Consider the following 22902-nt stretch of genomic DNA (forward strand, 5'->3'; position numbering starts at 1 on the left):
TTATCTAGGGAAGGTCTGTTTGTGAGCAAGGATAAAAAAAAAAAGCGACATAGAAGAATAACACAGGTCACACGTAAAAGAAAAGGATGGTAAAGTGTGTTAAACCTGACCTGGAAGCATTTCTCCCACCACGGTATGTAAGTAGAGGAACGAGACTATGTTCTCAAACAATCCTTAGATATTTTTAGATTCTTATTTTTCTTTACTGATTTAATTAATGAGCTATCTCCACAGCTCCTTATGAAGAGGGATCAACTCCTGCATGGAGAGTCTCTTTAACATTCCAACTAAGCTATTCCAACTAAGATACCAATACAAAATGCACCAAATGGGAGAAAATGCCTTCCTATCGTGAAATGAGATTAAATATGAAGGAATTATACAGAGTGACCATGAGAATCTGCCAAATCACTCCAATTCCTAAAGGTTGTTCAAGCCTGAAAGCTATTACAGCAGCTAAATTGCTTAAGAATCATGGGAGTTGTAGTTTTGATTAGTTACTAGAAAAAAGGAGGATGATTATACAGGCACACCATCCATCTGTCCATCCCCACTTACTCAGCTGCAATCCCCCTACTCACCCGAGTGTTGTTTCTCTCCGCCTTGAGCTCCGCAATCTCCTCTTCTCTTTCAAGTAATTGCTCTCTACACAGATTTAACTCCTTCGTGAGAGCTGCAAATTCCTACAAAAGAAAGACAGTGTGAAAAAATCAAATGGCACATCAAAGCAAAAAATCGAAACTTCATGACAAAAAAAAAACTTACATAGTTATAAATATCAGGGACCCCCATCTCATTCCCACCTAGATACTGAACTCGAGCTGCTCTGAGAATCCTGCTTCTCTTTGCGTCCCTGAGTGAAATTTGGTTTAGGACCAAATGTAACCGAATGCAGTTGCATTTCCTATTAAAATATATAAAAAGCGTTTAGCCCAGACTGGAGATATTAAAATTAAAGGCGTCAAGTGAAATTCACACAAGGAGAAAAAAAAAAAAGTGAGTTTACAGCCTACTGAAAGAAACTGAGGAAGGGATTTAAATGCAGTTATTCTGAGCACACTGCCTGCTTTGTGTACCTGGGTCCCTGCAGTCTCCCAGGAGAGTTGGTGAAACGCTTTGCACAGACCCCTGTGAGCACACTGCCTGCTTTGTGTAACATTGGGCTTTTGCTATTGCAGAGTTTGCTTTTCATGCAATGTGTGTGAATGTGTTGTAGGTTGCCGATTGCTAAGCTTTACCCAATGGTTTTACGTTAGTGAAAGCTTAATTTAGCCCCAGATGAAAACCTATACTAGCAGCGTCTAGCCATCAGTTTATTAACATACTATCCGAATATGTATTGTTCCCTGCTGTACAGCAGGTCACAAGCTGATGCCACACACACACACACACACACACATATATATACACATGCACACACGCTGGGCTTCAAATTTAAAGTCCTAGGCTACTAGCCAGGCATTAAAAGTTACTCGGCACTGCACATCATATCATAGCCTCTAGGGGTGAATTTATACTTGCCAATGGCTAATGGTAAGTAGAAATTTTGAGTCCTGACATATGTATAAAAGCATTATATCCAGACACACATTCTGCAAACACATTAAAATAGATGAAGGCCACATACATGAATGAGAGGTATCAAAAGGCAGAAGACCTTGGATGCTCTCATGCCCGTACTACAATCTTAAAAGTCTAAATCTTGCTTATGGGACTACTGGCCACTGAATGAACAAAGCAGATTGCCGTGTGTAGACAAAGAGAAGACAGTCAGGAACCTAGATATCCATCTTCATGATACAGGTATAGATTGTTTTGTGTTTGTTTGTATTTTAAGGGGGTGTCTCTGGGGGTTGAACATTATGCTACATATGTTTTGATGTATGCTGGATAGCAGAGCAGTACTCTACACCAGTGTTTCCCAACCTAGTCCTCAAGGCACACCTACCAGTCCAGGATTTAAGGATTACCCAGTTTTGTCTAAGGTGTTTTTTCTTTTTTTTCTAAAAACACCTTAGACAAAACTGGGTAATCCTTAAATCCTGGACTGGTAGGTGTGCCTTGAGGACTGGGTTGAGAAACACTGCTCTACACGTCTACATGCTGTGCTCCAGTTATATTCACAATCACTGCATAAAGGAACATGCTTATAATGTGCAATTTTAGGACAAAGTGTAAATGTGGAGCAATCGACAGAAGCATTCCACCGGTTTCCATGGTAACTGTTTCAGCTGAAGAACTACTGCCCCTTAATTGCTCTTTAAAAACAAACGCTAATGTTTCCAGGCTGTGTACTTGGTTCAGTACTAAGCACCAGTGTCATTCCTGGAAGATAAATGGGGTTTAAAAATACAGGGTGTAGCACACAAGCTGACTTGCCAGTAAACCTTGGCAGGATGCAACTTTATTTGCAAGCAGTCATTTTCAAAAGGAAAACATAGGAACATCTGCATGAGCGAGTGCACTTGTTAAAAAAACCAAAAAGTACACAAACACACACACCCTGAGTTCAGAGGCCATTCAAAACAGCGTGAACCGACCCAGCTATACTCAGCAACCCTCGGACCTAGTAGCAAGGTTACTGAATATATTAGAGGAATTGCTGGGAGTTAACCCAGTAATTGCAAATGTTAAATGACGAAATAGTGAGCCTTTAAAAATAGGGAGTTAGAGATTTTTTTTTAAAGTTTATCGGTTTTGCCCTAAACTTTGCAATAATTTGGTATTTTCCCAACATTTCTAGTTAATTAAGTAAATTAATTTACCAACTAACATGAAGGGTGAGAATTAAATAAGCGACTGGAAATTTTAGACCAAACTACAGGAGCATGAATAATAGATTGACGGGGAGGCTCTTTACAGTTTGGCTATATTGGGATAAAACTTGAAATTCCCTTTTCAACTAACACTTTTCCGAATATATCAATAGTCAATGTTCAGAGTACTTAAAGGGACACTATAGACACCCAGACTACTTCATCTCATTAAAGTGGTCTGGGTGCAGTGTCCCCTGGATGTTGGGCTAAGGTAACATCCCCAGACGTACTTGAAAACCAGAGTAAATGTGCCTTTCCTGGTTAAATACTTTGTTATTATTATAACCATGCATTTGTAATTATTGCAGTTATTGATAAACTACAATAAATACCTTGCAGGGTTAGCTTCACCTCTCTCTGCATGAGCTCAGTTAAAACCCCATAAGAAAGCAGTGAGTCAATGCTTCCCCATGTGGTAGACCTAATGCCATCGCGGCCCTCTGCACGCATGAGCATTAAGCCCCCCGCCGGCTGACATCAGCTGAGGAGCCCCTGTAGGTAGTACAGCCAAGATTGTGTGATTGCCACACACATATATTATTGTGTGATGGTAGCTGTGTGAGAGCCGCTTGATGGTGGTACTCACACTATCAGGACCCCCAAATCACTGATTAGTTAGTTAGTTAGTAGAAGGAAGTGGATGCTGGGATGTTACATCATATTACAGCTCGTTCTATAGCTGAGCGTGAGCAGAAGGGAAGGCAAGTTGGTTAATACACAGCTCTGTTGTTTAACACTGTACCCTAGGAAGAGAAGCATGATCCTCTAAACTCAACCTCCTTCTTTAGACAACAGGTAGGCAAGTTGACCAAGATGCGAATTACAGTTGTATGTGTGAGTGAGGGATATTATAGTGCTAGGAATACAAATCTAATTGATATCTCCTACCAAGTTCTAACTGTAAAGGAGGAGGTTTGCTTTGAAGGGGGCCTTTTGTGCCCTATCCTTGATCATACATGGTGTAATCATGGCACTTTTTTTTTTTTTTTTTTAATTCTTTATTTTTGTTGTGCACAATATTAACAAATAACCTTGGTGCGCCACAACAGCGACATCAGGGTGAATTGGTGGACATACGCAATACAAGTTGTGACATTTGCTAAACAGGCACATTTTTAGAATAGTATTTCAATAGTTTAGGTTCTCGTTTAAGTGGGTTAGCGAGGTGCACGTGTCAGGAAAGGGTAAACAGAGGAGTGACATAGATACGAAGTATGACATGTGCAAGCATTGTTTGAACACGGTTTTACAATGTAGTATACATTAGGTTAATTCTATCCTATCTCTTGTCTGGCTAGGCTGGTAATAAGTGGTTGCATATTGTGCTAGACTTAAACCATAACTAAGATTGACTTTTATCCTATACAAGATTACATGTCTATCTGAGTATGGGTACACGAGTGAGTTAAGTGGGTGAAGGCATGCTTATATACCTGAGGCAAAATGTGAGAAAAAATGGTGAGAGAAAAAGGATATAGATAGAGGAAGAAAGGAAATCTTGAACCATGCCCATAGTGAGAGCTGCTCAGAGTGTGAAGAGGTCTTTACTTTTTATAAAAGACAGGAGGTACAGGAGCTATCCCCATGATCCACAGCGCAGTCCCTGGGGTATTCCCACAGACAGTTCATGCGTTTCTGACCCCCGATCTACCAAGCCTTCGGCTTTATAAGAGTGGGTCCAGTATAGTAAGGAGGAGTCCATCACATTGCTTGGTGAGAGGGTGAGTGTGTTTATTCTCTCGCTGCTGCCTATTCCTCCACGTGAGCTAGTTGGAGCGCAGGAGTGTCTGTCTGGGCGGCAGAGTTGGCAGCGTTGCGTGGTGAGGGGTCGGGAAGCAGATTCCGGCTGTTCGTCGCCGCTAGATCCGGGATTCCCGCACGCTGGAAGGTCAGTAAGCTTAGGTGCGTTTATGTTGGGGAACCCCTCTGCCTCACCTCCGTCTGTGCTATCCCGGTAGTTTCGGTTAGCTGAACCTCCATGGTTTCTGGCTTTGCCGCCTTTTCGGTTTTGCCCGCCAATGCCGCCATTTTGGGAATGGAGGGTCTTCCTCACTGCAGGCGCCTGGGGTTGCGGGGACAGTCTCCTGGGACCGGGATGACCCCCACCGGCCCAGAGGGGGGGGGATACGGGGCCCCTACCACGTGGCAGCGGAGTTCCGAGATGAAACCGCAGGGCAGCATAGCGAGGTGGCGGCCGTCCACCTCACTCACCGCCCAGGTAGGCCCCAGATATGGCGGTGCCGATGTGCCTTTTCCGCGGTCAAATCGCTTGTGGTCCGGTTGGCTTCAGCACCAGCCCCTCCTTGCCCGCAGGACCGTTGTTGCCAGACTGCAGATAAGTCGTTTGGTGTGTTTTAGAAGCTTGAAAGTCATTTTTCTGCAGGAGCTCGCCTTGTGTGCGACCTCACAGCATGGCGGTCGGGCCCCGCCCCCCAATCATGGCACTTTTGAGACCTGTACGATGCCTAGCCTCTCTGTTATTTCAACTTTCTCTTGTGTGTCAGTGTACACACAATGGCCCAGCAAATGGTAAGAGTGACCCTGAACTACTGGGTAAGGAATTGTCCTTGACAGCACAATGTTTCGAGTCGCTGAGTAACCCACAGCCAAATACAAAATAAAATAATTGGCTTTTTTTTTATAATCACTCTTCGAAATAAACCCATTCATATCGGCACACAACTTAAACCCCCCCCAAAAAATCTTACAATGATTACAAAAACAAACACACACACTATTTATTCCCTTTTATGAGCACCACAACTCAAAATCTTAAAATGTAGACAAAACTAGACAAGAGTTAAGTCTTTCATTGACCTATAAACTGTTGAAAGTAGCCTGTAGCAAAGAAATAAACCATCACAGGCAAAACATAGCTACTGCCATGATCTGATTGTAGTGAGGCATGTATTTGCTACACTGCACCTTATTGGAGACTGGAGAGTTTTATATGAGGAATTATTGCTAGAACTCCTTAACCTGTCATTTTATTTAATTTATTATTTCCTTTAAGAACCCGTTATATTTCTTTCTTTAAAAATGTGTTTATTACGCTTTACCAACTCTGGTATTTGCAGCAGGGCTTGGTGGGATAAAGGGACCAGACAGAATTGTGTCAGGAAATATGAATCCATCCTTACAGAAAGAGCAGCAAACAGTTTATCAAGCAGCAGTCACATAGTATTTATCTTATATCCCTCTTTATAAAGAGTTAAGACTAAGCGACAACCATCATGGAGTGAGTAAAGTGATTTCTCTGGTCATGACACTGAAAGAAGGTAATAAATTAGAGATCTCTTTTTGTTTCAGATGGATCTAAGTTCCCACTGAATAATCGGGATTACGCTGTAGGAGAATGGGATTGGATGTTTTTACAGTAAAGGTTTTAAAAAAATGGAATCTTGAACTTTTGAAGGTTTGCTAGTTGCAAGGTCTAGAGATCGCGTTACTTATTCAAACAGACAAACTGTTTCCATTTAATAAAGTGACATTCTCACATTTCGGTAATTTTTTTGCATTATACAACATCCAAATCAGATTCTTTGTTTTATCTTTTTTAAACATGTCCTGAAGCCCATGGAACAACGAAGTGGGGGGAGTGGGCCTTGACAGAGTTTAAGCTGTTGGTTTAAGCTAATGGAGCTTAGGAGTGGGGTTAAGGGAGTTAAAATAGCGGCCATCTTAGAGAGTGGCCATTCTAATTTTTTCTTTTTCTGCAGGTCCATTGCGTCCCTGGAAGAGATCCTCGCAGGAGTGAGGGCGGCGGTGAAAGACCGAGGGCTGGCTTGGCTGCATGAACAACTGGGAGCTGCAGTTCCCCCTCCAGCACCAGCGGAACGCAGGACAGCGCGGAGAGCACGGCCGCCCCAGCGTTTAAGCCCGGGCATGGCGCCCGCATCCCGGCGTCGGAGGAGTCAGGAGGCGCCCGGTCAGGAGGCAGGAGGGTCAGAGGTTGCAGGAGGATGACCGGCGCCATCTGTTCGACGCGGCGCCGGTCGGGTGAGGACGGCCTCAAAACGGGTGCTTGCAGTAAAGGGCGCCCCACACAAGATGGCGGCTGGCGGGAAAACAGCGCAGGAGGATGTCTCCAGCACGGCAGGAATGGCGGCCGGGATGGCGGAGGAACACGTGGATGGCGGCAGTACCATGAGGCGTGCCAGTGAGTCTGTTAATGACACTGTGGGGCAGGGGGCTGGTGGGACAAGTGGCAGCTCGGCACAGGCGGCCCCCCAGCCACTTAGGGGTGGCCCGGTCAGCAGGATCGGTTCTGAAGCGGCCTTGGAAGTGGTCAGGACTGGGGACAACGCCAGGAAGGGGAGTGACGGGCGAGGCGACAGCAGCAGGGTCATGCGTGGGGCGGCAGGTGTACATACAAGCTGCCAGGGGGGGCTGGAGGTCCTAGTGCCGGGTACGGCGGCCAGATGCAGACCAGGCGCAGCAGACAAGGGAGAGATACAGGGTACAGCACAGGAAGGGGACGACAGGAGCGGCAGCAGCGGGAGGGAGGGCCCCTCAGGCTGCTCTCACGGGGGGCGGACAGGAGCCCGTCACACAGCAGGCGTAGTGGTTCCAGGTCCAGCTACAGGGTGAGGAGAAGGAGGTCCAGTTCAACAGACAGGATGAGGAGGAGTCGGTGCAGCGCATCTGGGTCATCAGGTGGCAGTGCGCAGGGACGGTGGCGGATCACAAGGAGCAGGGAAGTTAGGCCAGCGAGGCGGTGCGAAGTTTGGGACAGCGGAAAGGAGCGTAGGGAGGAAGGGCGGGTAGGGTCCCAGCGGAACAGACTACCCAGGTTCTCTTCTCCTTACAGGTCACGGAGCACTACCCCTATTGTCCTGAGGCGGGATCAGGCGGATGGGAGTCGGCGTCAACTGGATACTCCGGACAAGGCGGTTAGGGCAACCAGGGCGTTGGGCCAAAGGGCGAGCGGTGGCGAGACCGGCGAGGCGGCGGACGCGTCCGGTACGGCCGTTGGGGGGGGGGGGTCAAGCCGGCAGTCGGGTGTGGTGATATTCCGGACGCAGCACGCAGCACATCAAAACATACATGTGTCCTTTGCGGGTCCCCTGGGTTGTCATTTGAAGTTAGACGTAAAAGAAAAAATTTGGAAAGGGGAGTTCATGGAAATCTTTTCCCTGCTTCCTTTGGAGGAATTCTTAGACTTAAAGGAAGAGGACAAAAAAGACGCCAAGAAGGAGGAAGAGGAAAAAAGGCGGAGGTATCGTAAGATACCAAAGACCTTTGGGAATTGGCTGAGGGCATTCTGCATCCTGGCTAGCGTAATCGGGGAAAGGAGCCCAGGGAGCAGCTCGCAGCTTTTCTGCTACTTGGATGGGATAGGGGATACATATCGGACATATGGGGGCTTGGCATTGTGGAGGTATGACGAACAGTTTCGTCAACGCCTAGCGGCTAACCCTAGCATGTGGTGGGACCAGATGGACCTGCCGCTATGGATGAGGATCATGATGGCGCAGAAAGCTGCGCCCTTTCCTGGGGCAGCCGGGACAGCCTCAGGAGGGGCTGTGCCGGCGAGACAAAAGAAGGGTTTCTGTTGGACGTATAATGAAGGCCAATGCAAGTGGGGTACTTCATGCCGATTTAGGCCCGAGTGTTCGGGCTGCGGGGGGAATCACGGCGCCAGCAGATTCTTCAAGAAAGGTAAGCCTAATGCCGGCGGGGGAACCGCAGGGGCTGCGGCCACCGCGGCTGCAGCTGGGGGCGTCCCCAGTGAGATTAGGCGCGATGTTGCCTTGGCTAAGGCAATACGCTAACCAAGACGATGCGGCATTCTTGTGGCGGGGGTTTAGGGAGGGCTTCATGATCCCCTTCACGGCCAGGGAACCGGGGGCGATGTGCGGTCCGGGAACGCCCGGAGGTGGTGCGGGATAAGCTCACTAAAGAGGTCCTACTGGGGAGGATGGCGGGGGCGTTCCCGTACCTGCCGCTGGCGGTTTTGCGGATATCCCCGCTTGGAGTGGTCCCTAAAAGAGAGGCGGGCAAATTCAGGTTGATACATCACTTATCGTATCCTAAAGGGGCACCGGTAAATGATGACATCGACGCGGCACTCTGCTCGGTATCCTACACATCATTCGACAGAGCAGTCGAGTTGGTCCGGAGAACTGGGCGAGAGGCGTTGATGTCAAACGTAGATGTGGAAGCAGCATTCCGGCTGCTTCCCATACACCCAAAGTGTCATCACCTCTTGGGGTGTTGTTTTGAGGGGGGATTCTTCGTGGATTTGTGCTTGCCAATGGGCTGTTCCATATTGTGCACCTATTTTGAAAAGTTTAGCACCTTTCTGGAATGGGTAGTGAGGCGGGAATCGGCAGGGGGCACGGTGGTGCACTACCTGGACGATTTCTTATGCGTTGGCCCATGGGACTCAGACCGGTGCAAACAGATATTGGAGGTGTTCCAATGGGTGGCGCAGACTATGGGGGTTCCTTTGGCTGAGGACAAGACCGTGGGGCCCACCACGTGCCTCAGCCTTTTGGGTTTAGAAATCGATTCCGAGAAAGGGGAATGTAGACTACCGTTGGACAAATTACAAAATTTGAGGGAGTCAGTGACCTCAGTCGGGAGGGCTAAGAAAGTGACACTACGGGGGTTGCAGTCTCTGGTGGGGAGCCTGAACTTTGCGTGCAGGGTTATACCCATGGGGAGAGTTTTTTGTAGACGGTTGGCGCGAGCAACAAGCGGGATACAGGTGCAGTCACATTACATCAGGGTTTCGGCAGACATGAGGACGGACTTAGTGGTGTGGGATCGGTTTCTGAGGGACTTCAATGGCAGGGTGTTTTTCCGGGAACGGGCGGTGTCTTCGGAAACCGTAGGACTGTTTACGGATGCTTCTGGCAGCGTCGGTTTCGAGGCATATTTGTCGGGTCAATGGTGTGCCGAGGCGTGGCCCGAGGCATGGAAAGCGAGCCCATTGATCAAAAATCTGGCGTTCTTGGAATTTTTACCTGTTGTGGTTGCGGTGGCATTGTAGGGATCGGAGTTGGCGAACAAACGAGTTGTTTTATTTGGACAAAATGGCTGTGGTGCAGGCAATTAACAGTTTGTCGGCATCTTTACTCCCGGTCTTATGCTTACTACGGCAATTGGTGCTCCTATGCATGTCTTTCAATTTAGTATTCAGGGCTAGGCACATTCCGGGATTCTCAAATGTGGTGGCTGATGCTGTAATAATATTGATGTTACAAAGTTTTGGAGTCCAGTAGCCAGATCAGCAATGTTTTCTGCCAGAGGTAGCCACTCGTTACCCAGGTGGTTGAGCCCCTGAGCCTTGAGTGGCCTTCTGGTCTTAAGCAGAGATGGAGACTGGAACAGAGAGATGATAATCGTAGTGAGGCAAGCCGAGGTCAGTGGGAAGGAGAAGCAGCAAAGTCAAAACGGTCCAAAATCAGCAACAGGTAGGAGAAACAGGAACAAGCTTGATTAGAGAGTACAGGAACCACAATAATCTGGCAAAGGTACAGAGACAGGAAGTGGCTTTTATAGGCCAAGAACTAGACTCATGACCAGACACCGCTGAAGAGACTTGTCACTGATACCAATGCTGTAGAGTCAAGGTTACCAGATCTCAGGTACATTTGCAAAAGGCAGGCTGGTGTACTGGTAAGGAAGAGGTTTAGCAGCATGTAAACCAGGGTTCGAAACCCAGCAGAGTCAGTTCCTCACAGATGCGCTCTCTCGTTTTCAGTGGGATTGTTTTCGGGAAGCAGCGCCGGACGCACAGGAACACGGGCAGGCCTGCCCGGACAAGATGTGCAACTCGGGATGTCGTGCTTGGGGAATATATAAGGAATTCGTTGGCGCCGAGCACGTGGTCATCTTATGCTAAGGTTTGGAAGGAGTGGGAGGAAACTGTAGAGCAGGTAGGTGGCGACCTTTCGGCGGGTCATATGTTAGACGTGTTTTTATGGTTACTGTGCCGTTTATTTGCAAAATGTGCTTCGCCGGCCATGGTGGACAGGCATATGTCCGCCTTGGCTTTTTGGTTTAAATTCCAGGGGTGGGAAGACTTGACAAAGCATTTCTTGGTGCGACAAGCGGTACGGGGTTTTCGGAGGGGGAAGAAGTCGGCGGACACTAGGAGGCCGGTGTCATTCGCGATCCTACAGGGGTTAGTAGGAACGTTGCCTGGGTTATGCACATCACCATTTGAGGTTGTACTGTTTTCAGGAGCGTTTGTTTGGGCATTTTTTAGGGCATTTAGGATTGGTGAGTTAGTCAGTGCTAACAAAGCGGGAGGTGGTGGCTTACAGCGCAACCATGTGGAGGTAGGGAGTGATCGCGTGCGGATTAGGCTGGGCTGATCAAAAACGGATGTTTTTGGCAAAGGCTGCTCAGTGGTGCTGTACGAGCTGCCGGGGTCAGGGATGTGCCCGGTGGCTTGCGGCGCGGGGTACTTAGGCATCCGTCCAAATGTCGGCGGTTGTTTTTTCTTACACGCCGACGGCACGGCGTTGTCCCGGTTTCAGTTCATTCGTATTTTAGGTTTAGGTTTAGTGAGACTGGGCTTACAGCCCATGCAGTTTGGGTCGCACTCGTTCCGTATTGGGGCGGCTACGGAGGCGGCACGTTTGGGCCTGGGGGGCGAACGGATTAAGAGAATTGGGAGGTGGGAATCCATGCAATTCCGCTCGTACGTGAGGCCCGACGGGTTGGTGGAACTTGGAAGGGACGAGGGGCCGGGAAAGGTGGACGTTGGCACTGCTGTATAACTAATTTTGTCTCTTTTCAGGTTGGAAGGTTTGGTTGATTGGCCACTCGTACGTTTACTGGGCACAGAAGAGGGCTGCAGTTCGGAATAAAGGAGCACAGCTGGGCTTTCCTCTGGAGCGGGTGGCCTTATCATGGTTTGGTTTTCGAGGTTTTAGTTGGCAGAGTTTAAGTACTGAATTGTTTAGGAAGGTGGCGAGTGGACCAGTCCCAGATGTGGTTGTGGTGCACGGTGGAGGGAACGACTTGCAGAGAACTGTTGCAGGGACATGGATCGGCTGCGGGAGCTGGTCCCTGGCGTGGTGTTGTTGTGGTCTGAGATGGTGCCTCGTTTTTGGCGGCACGCCAGGGATCCAGCTGCGGTGGCACGATGTAGGGGAAAAGTCAATAGGACAATGGCAGTTTTTGTTAGACGGTCGGGGAGTAGTGGTGAGGCACCGGGAACTGGAGGGCATGTTGCCAGGTTACTTTAGGAGGGACGGAGTGCATTTGTCGGATATAGGGTGTGACTTATTGAACTTGGGGTTTCAGGAGGGCATAGCCCGAGCCCTGTTTCAGTGTGGTGGGGGTCGCACATGGTCTTAAGGGGGTCAAGCCAAGTGCTGTGGCAGAACAGGGCATAGTTAAGTTGGAAGTTCTCGGGTAATTGGAACTGTACAGGCCAGGGTCTAGGCTGGAGTAGGCCAGACGGTATCAAGTGTTGGTAGGTTCTAGCTCTTCGGTGGCGACGAACCTGGTGCCTCGTCACCAGTTCCCGGTGCCTCACCAGTTATCATTTTGATATGGGGCCTCTTTGGTAGGCCGGGTGTTTTCAAGTTTATTGTTAATTGGATGTTATTTATTGTTCATGTGGTAGGGTCATTGTCAGGGGTATTGTGTGGGGGGATAGTAAATAATGTCAGTTTTGACAATGACCCTATATATGTTAATTTATATATTTAATAATTAATAAAGCTGTGGACTTTATACTCCAACAGTATTAAACGTGTCCGTGTATTATTTAAAGTTAAAGTTTATAGCACATGCCGAATAACGACGGTGCAAATGTCATGTAATGTAGGAGCTACTGTAGCATTTCTGACGGTCTATCCAGAATTGCTTGTGAAACCCCATTTGAATGCATAATATGTATGGTAGGGATAGGCACATCAAATTAATTTTCATGTCGGCCTGCTTTCCCACGTGCATTGCAGACCTATTTCATTCTGGAAAGAATTGTCTTAAAGAATGCAGTTTATTTTACATATATATTGCCTACCTGCACAGTTTGCTATACAAAACCACCCATACAGTATTTCTTTTTTTTTTTTATCACTACTGCTGTTGTACATATCCCATAGACTCCTACTGCCTTGTGAGGGTTTTAAAGGACCACTATAGGCACCAGGACCACTTCAGCTTAATGACGTGGTCTGGGTGCCAGGTCCAGCTAGGTTTAACCCTTTTTGCTGTAAACATAGCAGTTTCAGAGAAACTGCTATGTTTACATATGGGTTAATCCAGCCTCTAGTGGCTGTCTCATTGACAGCCGCTAGAGGCGCTTCCGCGCTTCTCACTGTGATTTTCACAGTGAGAAGACGTCAGCGTCCATAGGAAAGCATTGCGAATGCTTTCCTATGGACTGGCTGAATTGGCGCTCAGCTCTTGCCGCGCATGCGCATTCAGCCAGGGACGTCAGAAGAGGGAGGAGAGTCTCAAGTAAGGGATTAACCCCTTCCTCCCCCTTCAGCGCCACGGGAGTGGGACCCTGAGGGTGGGGGCACCCTCAGGGCGAAAACGAGTATGTTTTCCTGGCACTATAGTGGTCCTTTAATGGATATTTGAGCACTCCTAGTGATTTAATCCATATTCTGGTCACCACTGATGTCATCCTATGAATCTGCAGCAAATACTGTGCATTGAGAGGCAAGTGCTTAAAGGCACACTGTAGGCACTATATATCTGCATCTTATTAAACTAGTTGTAGTTTCTGGTGTACCCTGGAGCCATAATTTCATTCAGCATTAAACCATTTTTAATGTCTGTATGTTTTCATGCTAAACAAAAGTCCCTGGCAGTCCATCCCCTCTGTGCTCCTTTGGCTAATGAGAAAGAATTAGCCTGAGCAAGAATTAGCAGCTGTGTCTGGCTAAGAATGTCAGCTGACTGCTTTTAGCCTATCAGAGCTCCAAGTGACAGTATGAATGGGTATGACAACTAGGAAGTGTGTAATATCTGCCATAGTCACACCTCCAGAAGGGGCTGGAATGTGGGTGGCCAGGGACCCTTATTTAGTGTTAAACTGCTCAAACATGGTTTAACATTGAATGGAAGGACAGTGCCAGGGGACTCCAGCCACCATAACCAATTCTAATAGATGAAATGGTAATAATGCCTACAGTGTCACTTCAATTTGTTTATTTCAAATTATTTAATATATTATGGTTCAGTCCACATCAGAGTGCCCCTTTTACTTGACAGAGACAGACAAAGAATGTTTTGATGATCTATATAGGCAAGCCTCATTTGATAAATTAAGTATTATCTTGCAATAACTATCATGACTGAAATGAACGTTTTTGAATCCAGGATATTATTCAGCACATTAATGTTAATCATTATACATAACTAAAGGCACAACCAAATCCTTTAATGCAAATACATTTACCGTACTTTTCTCATTAACTTCTTGATCAATTACATTGTGCCAGTGTGGACATCATGCTTATTTTGTGAGCCCTTCATTTCCCAAAATGTCAAAAGTGGGGACTCATTACTGTGGACGTCCTGCAGCAAAACCAACATAAAATGACACCATGTCACTGTATTCGAGGACTGTGAGAAAGGATGATTTGCATTAAATGCCCTGTCTGTGCCTTTACATGACAGAGTGTAGTTCTATTTGTCTAAATAAAAACATATCTAATTATAAAAAAATAAAAAATATATATGTGCTGCATTTAAAAATATGTTCAGTTTAAACATTACACACGCCTCCCAAATGTTCCAGATACAGTAAGACAGTGTCAAATTGTGACTCCAATTTTTCTGATATCATGCACCCAGAAGGTGTGGCATAAGCATGACATTAAAGCCACTAGCAATTTGTAAGATCAAAGCAGGGCTTATCTGCTCATTTAAAAAAGTTTCATTGCATTGTACATAGAAGGAAGCCTAATTGCCCTATCACAAAATGTGTCCTTCACCTTCATGTAGCCAGTGATACAGACTGCATTATTTGCATTCCCCTTGCTCTGGCCCTGCCCCCAACTCTCCCAATTATAAGTAAAAAAAATAATAAGGTTTGTATAGGATTTTTTAAAAATACCGTATTTACTCGAATTTAATGCGCACCTTTTTTTGAAAATAAAGTTTCCAAAATTTGAATGCGCATTAGATTCAATGGCGCATTACACTTGATGCAAAACTCGAAATTTTATGGCGAATTTCATTCTAGTGAATTCACACAGGCGAATTAAAACAGGCGAATGAAACTGGTGAATTCAAACAGGCGAATTTTATTCTGGCAAATTCACGCAAGCAAGTTTCTTTCCTTAAGGAGGGCTTAAGAAAGAATAGACTTAACATGTAACATTGTAGCACAATGTTGTATAGTAGTATCTTCTTGTATAAATGCGTATTACATTCGCCAGCAAAAGAATTTTTCATCTTCCAGGTTTCAAAAATTGAGGTGCGCATTAAATTCGAGTAAATACGGTATCTACCATGTATCACTGTAATTTCAAGGGACTTTGCTAGTCATATAAATGTTGTTAGTGCGTAAAAAATCTCCATGTAAAACACTAAAGATTAAAAGGTGCCAATATCAATTAGAACACACACTAAGATCGATATTACGATTAGCGACATCTTTCAATGTAAAATCTGCTGGCTCAGAGACAATGTAAAAATTATTATAGAGATGTTGTATGGCAGTGACATTTGAAAGGGATATCTGCTAGACTCCCCTAGGTAATAAAATGCACAATACAAACTCCAAGGTCAGGACAAGTCTGCCGCCTCAAACAGAGGTTCTAAAGGCAAACCTCCTAGCATGTTCTGTTACACAGACTGTCAATGTGTATGACTTTCATTCAATTAGAAAAATGTATTCAAATAGTATGTTATCATTGTAACATTCATTGTGTAAATAACAACTGTGTTGTTGAATTGCTTGTGTGTGCATACTACCTGTGTAATATATGAATTAAAAATTAAAGGAAAACTCCAAGCACCATAACCATTGCAATGCTTTCCCAAAGGAAAGCATTGGATTGGCTGAGATCATCAATTCTGATGATCCCAGGGGCTGCGGCAGTGCCATACACCATCCAGGCCAATCAGCATCTCCTCAGGGATGCATTGAATCAATGCATCCCTATTGGGAAAGTTCAGGGCCTCCATGCAGACCGTGGCCACTGAAGGTATCCCTAGGCTGTAATGTAAACACTGCCTCTTCTCTGAAAAGACATTGTTTACTGCAAAAAAAAAGCCTGCAGGGACTGATTATACTCACCAGAAAAATTGTATTAAGCTGTAGTTGTTCTCGTGACTCTAGTGTCCCTTTAAGGTTTAATATTTGTTATATACAGAAATATATATACATATTTTTTCTCGAGCTATTCTTATGAGCATCAACTAACTGCTCTAAGTCAATCAGCGGTGCCCCTGTTTAAGGCATCCTATGCTTCCTTTTTGAAGTTTTTCAGCAAACAAATGTTGAAGGGGCAGAGTGATCTAGCACTGGAGAGGAGACCTCCCGGCACCACAAATTATTTTTGATAAAGTTGTTATGGTGCCCTTAGTGTTCCTTTAAAAGTGCATATATTTGCAACAATTTCTATACATCACCTGCAACAGAAGCCTAATGTTAGATTTAAACTTTTACTTTTGTGCATCTAGGGTATTGGGGGCATTTTTCTACCTATAACAATGTTTTACATTTGAATAGGGCCACTAATTTCAATATCCATTATATGCATTCCCCACTATCTCATAAAATGATCACTTATATCTCTAAATGGTTATTTACAGGATTTCCAAAGTGACAAAGAAGGAGACAGTGAGAAATAAGCCGGCGTACAGTTACGGGCACATTCATTCGTAGACGCATGCTAGCTGTGGTCGAGATTTAAAACCCATTTGCAAAGAACTGTTAGAAAGGATACGAAAAACAGTGATCACGGCAAAACTGAAAATCTACATTTTAAAACGGAAACTGCTATCTCTGCACAGGGCATTTCAGTCCTCCAAAGAAAACGGTGGGGAAAAAAATGCAAAATAATTATTATTCAATGAGCATACTGCTAGTCTAATCTTCCCACGTATTCCACATTCAGGCCCAGGGAGAATACAAAAGAGCTTGTGCCTTGAGTGCTATTTTTAGTGTGCACTGTACCTGGCAATGAAGTCCTAATGCTCAAAAAAACAGGCCAAAACGGCCAGTGGCAACACATTTACCCTATAGATTAGCATTCCATTACAGTCGAATGATGACAATTATGTCTCCCTTGGCAAGCCCCAGATATAAATATCAGAACTGTACAGAACTTGCACAGAAAAGCTAGCAAGAGGAGTACGTCAAGGGAATGCATAAAAAGGGACCAAGAAGTCTTTAAACCCCTTAAGGACCAAACTTCTGGAATAAAAGGGAATCATGACATGTCACACATGTCATGTGTCCTTAAGGGGTTAAAGGCAACCAGTCCTCATATGATGAAAGGTCTGTATTGTGGGGAAAATTGCATTTATATATATTTACTAGGCAGACTGACTAAAAATATTTCTATATATTTTACCGAAAGGCTTTTCTACAAATGAGGAGTAGAGAAATGTATCCTCCAAAAAAGCCGTACAAGGTCAGGATCAGAATTTGTCCACTTTATTTTTACCTAAAATGTGAATATGGCTTTAAATTATGGATAAACTGTGAGGTTGCTATGAATGCATCAATGTCAACGGAATGAGAAATAAAAAATAAAAAAAATATATATTTATATAAAAATATCTATTGATAGACACAGTTTCTGAATGTATATGCACTCTGTTTTAATGTGCATATGGTTGCATGACAGGTGCTTTTCAAAAACAGTTTTACCCAATTAGTATCACTAGATATGGATGTTTGTTAGCAGATGTACAGAACAGATCCGCAGTATGCTCAACGAAAAATCTTCTCCCTATTTCAGTTATGTTAATGAAGAGGCGGTTGTTGAAACCACACTCAAGGCAGCAGACTGGGCTCAACCTTCTAAAAAAATGTTCTACCCTGACATCTGGCTGTTCTGTACATGTGTCAGGATACAGAGCTGTGCCTTTTGCATCAATTATGTCACCAGTGACCCCACTCCCCCTCCTCCAGCAACAACAGCTCAACCAAGCTAACCAATAGGTTGCCACAAACAGATAGAATATTGATCCATAAACACTGTGTATCACAGCTTCAAAACACCCTCAAGACTAGCATCACTAAGCATAGAGGCATGACTTCCCCAGGGAAGTATGTTATGAGGGATGCTTCAGTCAGCTACACAGTCCCACCTAAAATGGTGTAATGCTGACTCAATGCCAAAGGCGTTGCTGGGGAAGGGGCTTTGGGGGCTGAAGCCCTGAATGTGGGAGTTGTTTAGACCAGTGGTGGAGGGGGCTGGATAATATTACAATATTTTTTTTTCTCTTTAATCTTAAACAGCCATCTATTATAAAAAGAAACATCAATAGTACAGTGTTCTGCCAAACTACTGTGAGGAAATGGGTTGTACCCCCAAATGACTGTTGAGAGGGGGGTGATGGTTAACAGAACTTTGTTGCACAAACTATTTTAGTTAGGTAGTGTGGTGAGAGTACCAGCAGCCCACTATTAATTTTTAAACAGGAGGAGACGTAAGATATATAGGCACGGATATGCCGATGTTGTTACATCTTCTGTTAGTGTATGGGTTATGAAGCCTTCCTTTGGCCTCAAGCCTCATGTTTTTAGAGCGTAGCAACACCCCTGATCAAAGCTGTTTCAAATATACAGATTATTTTGTTTGACATTAAAGAACTTGTTGACTCTTTTTACCGTCAATTATCTGCTTGATTTTTGTCTGAGCTACGGTGACCCCACTTGCTAGTTTCCAAACTGGCCCTTGCTGTGTCTCAGTCTTCTCATTAGAATCCAACTGAATGCTGTAGGAAGTTTGTAGGGTATTGCAGATTACATGTATGTGGGGTACCAAGGTTAGCCAGGACTACCTCAGAGCAGAACTAACTTATCTGGGATGACTACAGTTGCTGTAAATGGCCTGCCTTTGAGCAACAACTTTCTTTATCACTATTGAGCAGCGTTTCCCAATTGGTGTTCTGCCAAAATTTATAAAAGCAAAATGGCGGCAGGCGGCGAGGGAGCAGTGGGCAGTGATCTTCCTACTCAGCTCCCTTGTGCGCACAGCAGTGATGCCGGAGCCAGAATATGAGGGAGCTGAGCAGGAAGATCACTACTCCATCGCCGCCCGCACGCCAGCCCCACTGGACCCCAGGTACTGCATGCCAGCCGCCCAGCAGCCCCACTGGACCACAGGGACATAGACTCCATGCCAGCACTCCCAAAGGTAGGGGGGCTGGGTGGAGTAAAATTTAAAAAACACAATAAATTGTATGTGTGTCTGTTAGAGAGTTTGTATGTGTTTGTGTGTCTGTCAAAGAGGATATGTGTGTTTTTCAGTGAGAGTGTATGTGTGCTTGTCAGTGAGTGTGTGAGTGTATATGTGTTTGTCAGTGAGAATGTATGTGTGCTTTTCAGTGAGAGTGCATATGTGTTTGTATGTGTGTCTGTAAAAGAGTATGTGTGTTTGTCAGTGAGAGTGCATGTGTGTCTGTCAAAGAGTATGTCTGTTTGTCATTTTATGTGTGTCTGTCAAAAAGTATGTGTGTCTGAGTGTCTATGTGTCAAGGTTTGTGTATGTGTCACTGTGTGTATCTGAGTGTGTGTGTGTGTCTATGTCAATATGTGTGTGTGTGCCAGTGTATATCAGTGTGTTTGTATGTGCCTGCGTGTGTGTGTATGTCAGTGTGTGTGTATCTGAGTGTGTCAGTGTGTGTATATGACACTGTGTGTATGTGTCAATGTGTGTATCTAAATGTGTGTGCATGTGTCAGTGTGTGTATCTGTAGGTGCAAGTGTGTGTATATGTCACTGTGTGTATCTGAGTGTGTGTGTATTTGTGAGTCAAAAAGTGTGTCTGTATCCGTGTGTCAAGGTGAGTGTCTGTGTGTCAGTGTGTATATGTGTTCCACTATATGCCAGTGTGTGTTTATCTGTGTGTCGGATACATACACACAAACACGCACAGAGGTATCCACTGACACAGAGATACACACACTGGCACATAAAAACACAGATATACACACCTTGACACACACTGGCAATAAAAACACAGAAACACACACTTTAAAACATAGATACACACACCTTGACACACAGATGCATACACACACACATTGTGTCAAGGTGTGTGTATCTGTGTCAGTGTGTGTATCTGTGTGCCACTATGTGCCACCTTGATACAAACACAGATACACACACTTTGACACACAGATACACACACAGATAAATACATACATACATACATACACACACACACACACACACACACAGATACACACACAGACACACAGACACAGATACACATTGACACACAGATACACACACTGGAACATACAAACACAGATACTCACACCTTGACACACAGACACATACAAAAAACTACGCAATTTTTTCCCCCAGGGGATGGGGAGGGGGCAAAAAGGAGTGGGGGTTTCCACGATGTTGATACACTATGTTCCATGGGACAAATTAATTGGGAACCCCTGCTCTAGAGTGAAGGTTCTTAAAGTAATACTAAAGAAACCAAAATCCCTTTATCTAAAAGCGGCACTGTCACTGTCTGGGGACTTTGCTGAATTAGCAAAAACCGCTGGGGTTCCGGTGGGCCAGGTAAAGGTGAGATTTACTTACCTGAACCCGTCCCTCATGGGCTGTGAAATTACAACACTGTCAAAGTGCGTATTTCATAAAGATTCTATTTTTATACAATACTAATTGTTCAATGGGGGTTACAGTGCCATTTCAATGAACACCTCTGAGAAATGACACCGTTTACATTTTGCAGTTTGCATGTTGCACGTGGCCAGACAGACAGCCACTATGGGCTTTGTCCAAAAATTCAACAACAATCTATTTTTCCCCATTGCATCTATATGAATCACTGGAATCAGTGCTTGCACCATATGTCTGAGATGTTTATGTATGAGAAGTGTTTGATAGGACACAGATTATCAATCTAGATGATTTCACAGTAGGAGGATATGGCTGAGTGAGTATCTTGGTGCTGGATTACAGACACGTTTAACTGAATTTGAAAAAAAAATGCATTATTTAAAGAGGAGGCTAGTAATCTAAACTATAAAACTCACACTATATATAAAATAATTATATAAACACATTTTTTTTTTTTAAAGGGACAAAAAAAAACTATAATATACAAAACACATTACTCCGACGACCCATTTTTCAATTGTAAAACAAGTCCAATAAGCCCAATTACCCGTTCTTCAAATTAATTATCGTTTCTATGATATAAAATCTGTAAAACACATACATCAGACTTTTCCCTGTGTAAAATGGGTTGCACTGAGTAAAACATTGCAGCTGCCGTAAACACTTTATCATGGGAAGTAAGGCAAGGCCTGATAAAAACAATGGGGAAGATTTATTAAAGTGTCTCTGAGGCTTATACAACTAATTTTGGGCCAATATTTGACACAATTTTTTAAAGGGATACTATAGTCACCAGAAAACTACAGATTATTGCAGTGGTTACCAAACTTTTTAGGTTCAAGGTGCCCTTAATATTTCAGTATTTTTCCAAGGCACCCCAAGTCAAAATTTCTAGGTTGTATAGCTGTACAGCCCTGCCGCATTTACTGGCGCTATAGTGTAATGTACAGTGTTGGTGTTTAAAGGGGTGATTGTACACATTTATTGTGTTTTAATACAGGGGTGTGCCTGAATGTAATGTTCACTTTTAAATGTGGATGTACACTTGTGTGAAGTATTTGTGTTTGTGTGAAGGGGAGTGTTTGTATATTTTTTGTTTGTTTGAATGCAGGGGTGTGTTTGTATGCAGGGGTGTGTTTGTATGTAATATTTGTGTTAGATTGCAGGAGTGTACTTGTATGTTGTGCTGGTGTTTGACTGCTTGGATGTATGCACAGCCACCCTCCTGTTAGCTTATCTTATGTGCCAGGAGGGTGGCTTGGAGTCCTGCTGCTGTGGGAGTTAGAGGTCTGGAGCTTTTCATGCTCCTCTACCCTCAAGATGTGTCTGCCTCCTCTCCCTCCTACGATGTCTCCCAGCAGGATGCTGGGAGGAAGTGACAAGCTGTCACTTCCTCCCAGCCGGCCGACATTACAGGGGCCCGGTCGCGGTCTTAAAGGACTCGACCGGGTCCCTGTTGAGCAGTAATGTTTCCCCGGTGCTATAATCGTAGCATCGGGGAAATATTCTGCGGCACTTCCTGTGTGCACGGGCGCCGCGGCACACAGTTTGGGAACCGCTGGATTATTGTATTTGTTCTGGTGAGTAGAATCATTTCATTCAGGCTTTTTGCAGTAAACACAGAGAAAATACAGTGTTTACATTACAGCCTAGTGATAACTCCACTGGCCACTCCTCAGATGGCTGCTAGAGGTGCTTCATGGGGCAGTGCTGCACAGTGTGCAGCACCGTCATCCACTTTCTCCAACCTCTACATGCAGACACTGAATTTTCCTAATTTAATGCATCTTTATGAGGAGATGCTGATTGGCCAGGGCTGTGTTTGAATTGTGCTGGCTCTGCCCTGATCTCCCTTTTTGACAGTCTCAACCAATCCTATTGGTAAGCATTGTCATTGGCTGCGAGAATCATTTCTGATGATGTCAGCTAAGCAGGCAGATCAGGGGCAGAGGCAGCAGCTACAGGCTCTAATACAAGTAAGATTTTAATATATTTTGGGGAGGCCAGGGGGGCTAGGTGGTGGTTTTAAAACTAGAGGGTCAGGAATACATGTTTGTGTTCCTGACCCTATAGTGTTCATTTAAATCTGTTGGGTTTTGTCATGGGATTCTTTGTCAATGTCTTGGGACCAATCAATCTGCTTGCCACGTTTTCACAACACATAAGGGTACGGTTTTATGTATTTTTTCTGCCATTTTAAACCTGATGGGCTTCTAAAATGGATATTTCTGCAAAAACAAACACATTTACGATGATAAAAAATGTTTAAGATCACTTTATATCACTTTAATAAATGTGATCACCATAATGAGGGAAATTGGTTTTCACTTTTCA

General features: G+C 44.7%; 1 protein-coding gene across 3 annotated transcripts in view; it reads right to left on the reverse strand.

Moving 5' to 3' along the window:
* PPFIA3 (PTPRF interacting protein alpha 3) overlaps nucleotides 1-22902 on the reverse strand; it is a 126915-nt gene that overhangs the window by 64783 nt on the left and 39230 nt on the right. For all 3 annotated transcript variants that reach the window (XM_063436557.1, XM_063436558.1, XM_063436556.1), the window contains exon 3: nucleotides 582-683. In XM_063436557.1, the coding sequence (XP_063292627.1) occupies nucleotides 582-683 (102 nt within the window). The remainder of the gene's footprint in view (nucleotides 1-581; nucleotides 684-22902) is intronic.

The sequence above is a fragment of the Pelobates fuscus genome, chromosome 11 (genome assembly GCF_036172605.1).
Source record: "Pelobates fuscus isolate aPelFus1 chromosome 11, aPelFus1.pri, whole genome shotgun sequence".
Classification (NCBI taxonomy): Eukaryota; Metazoa; Chordata; class Amphibia; order Anura; family Pelobatidae; genus Pelobates; species Pelobates fuscus.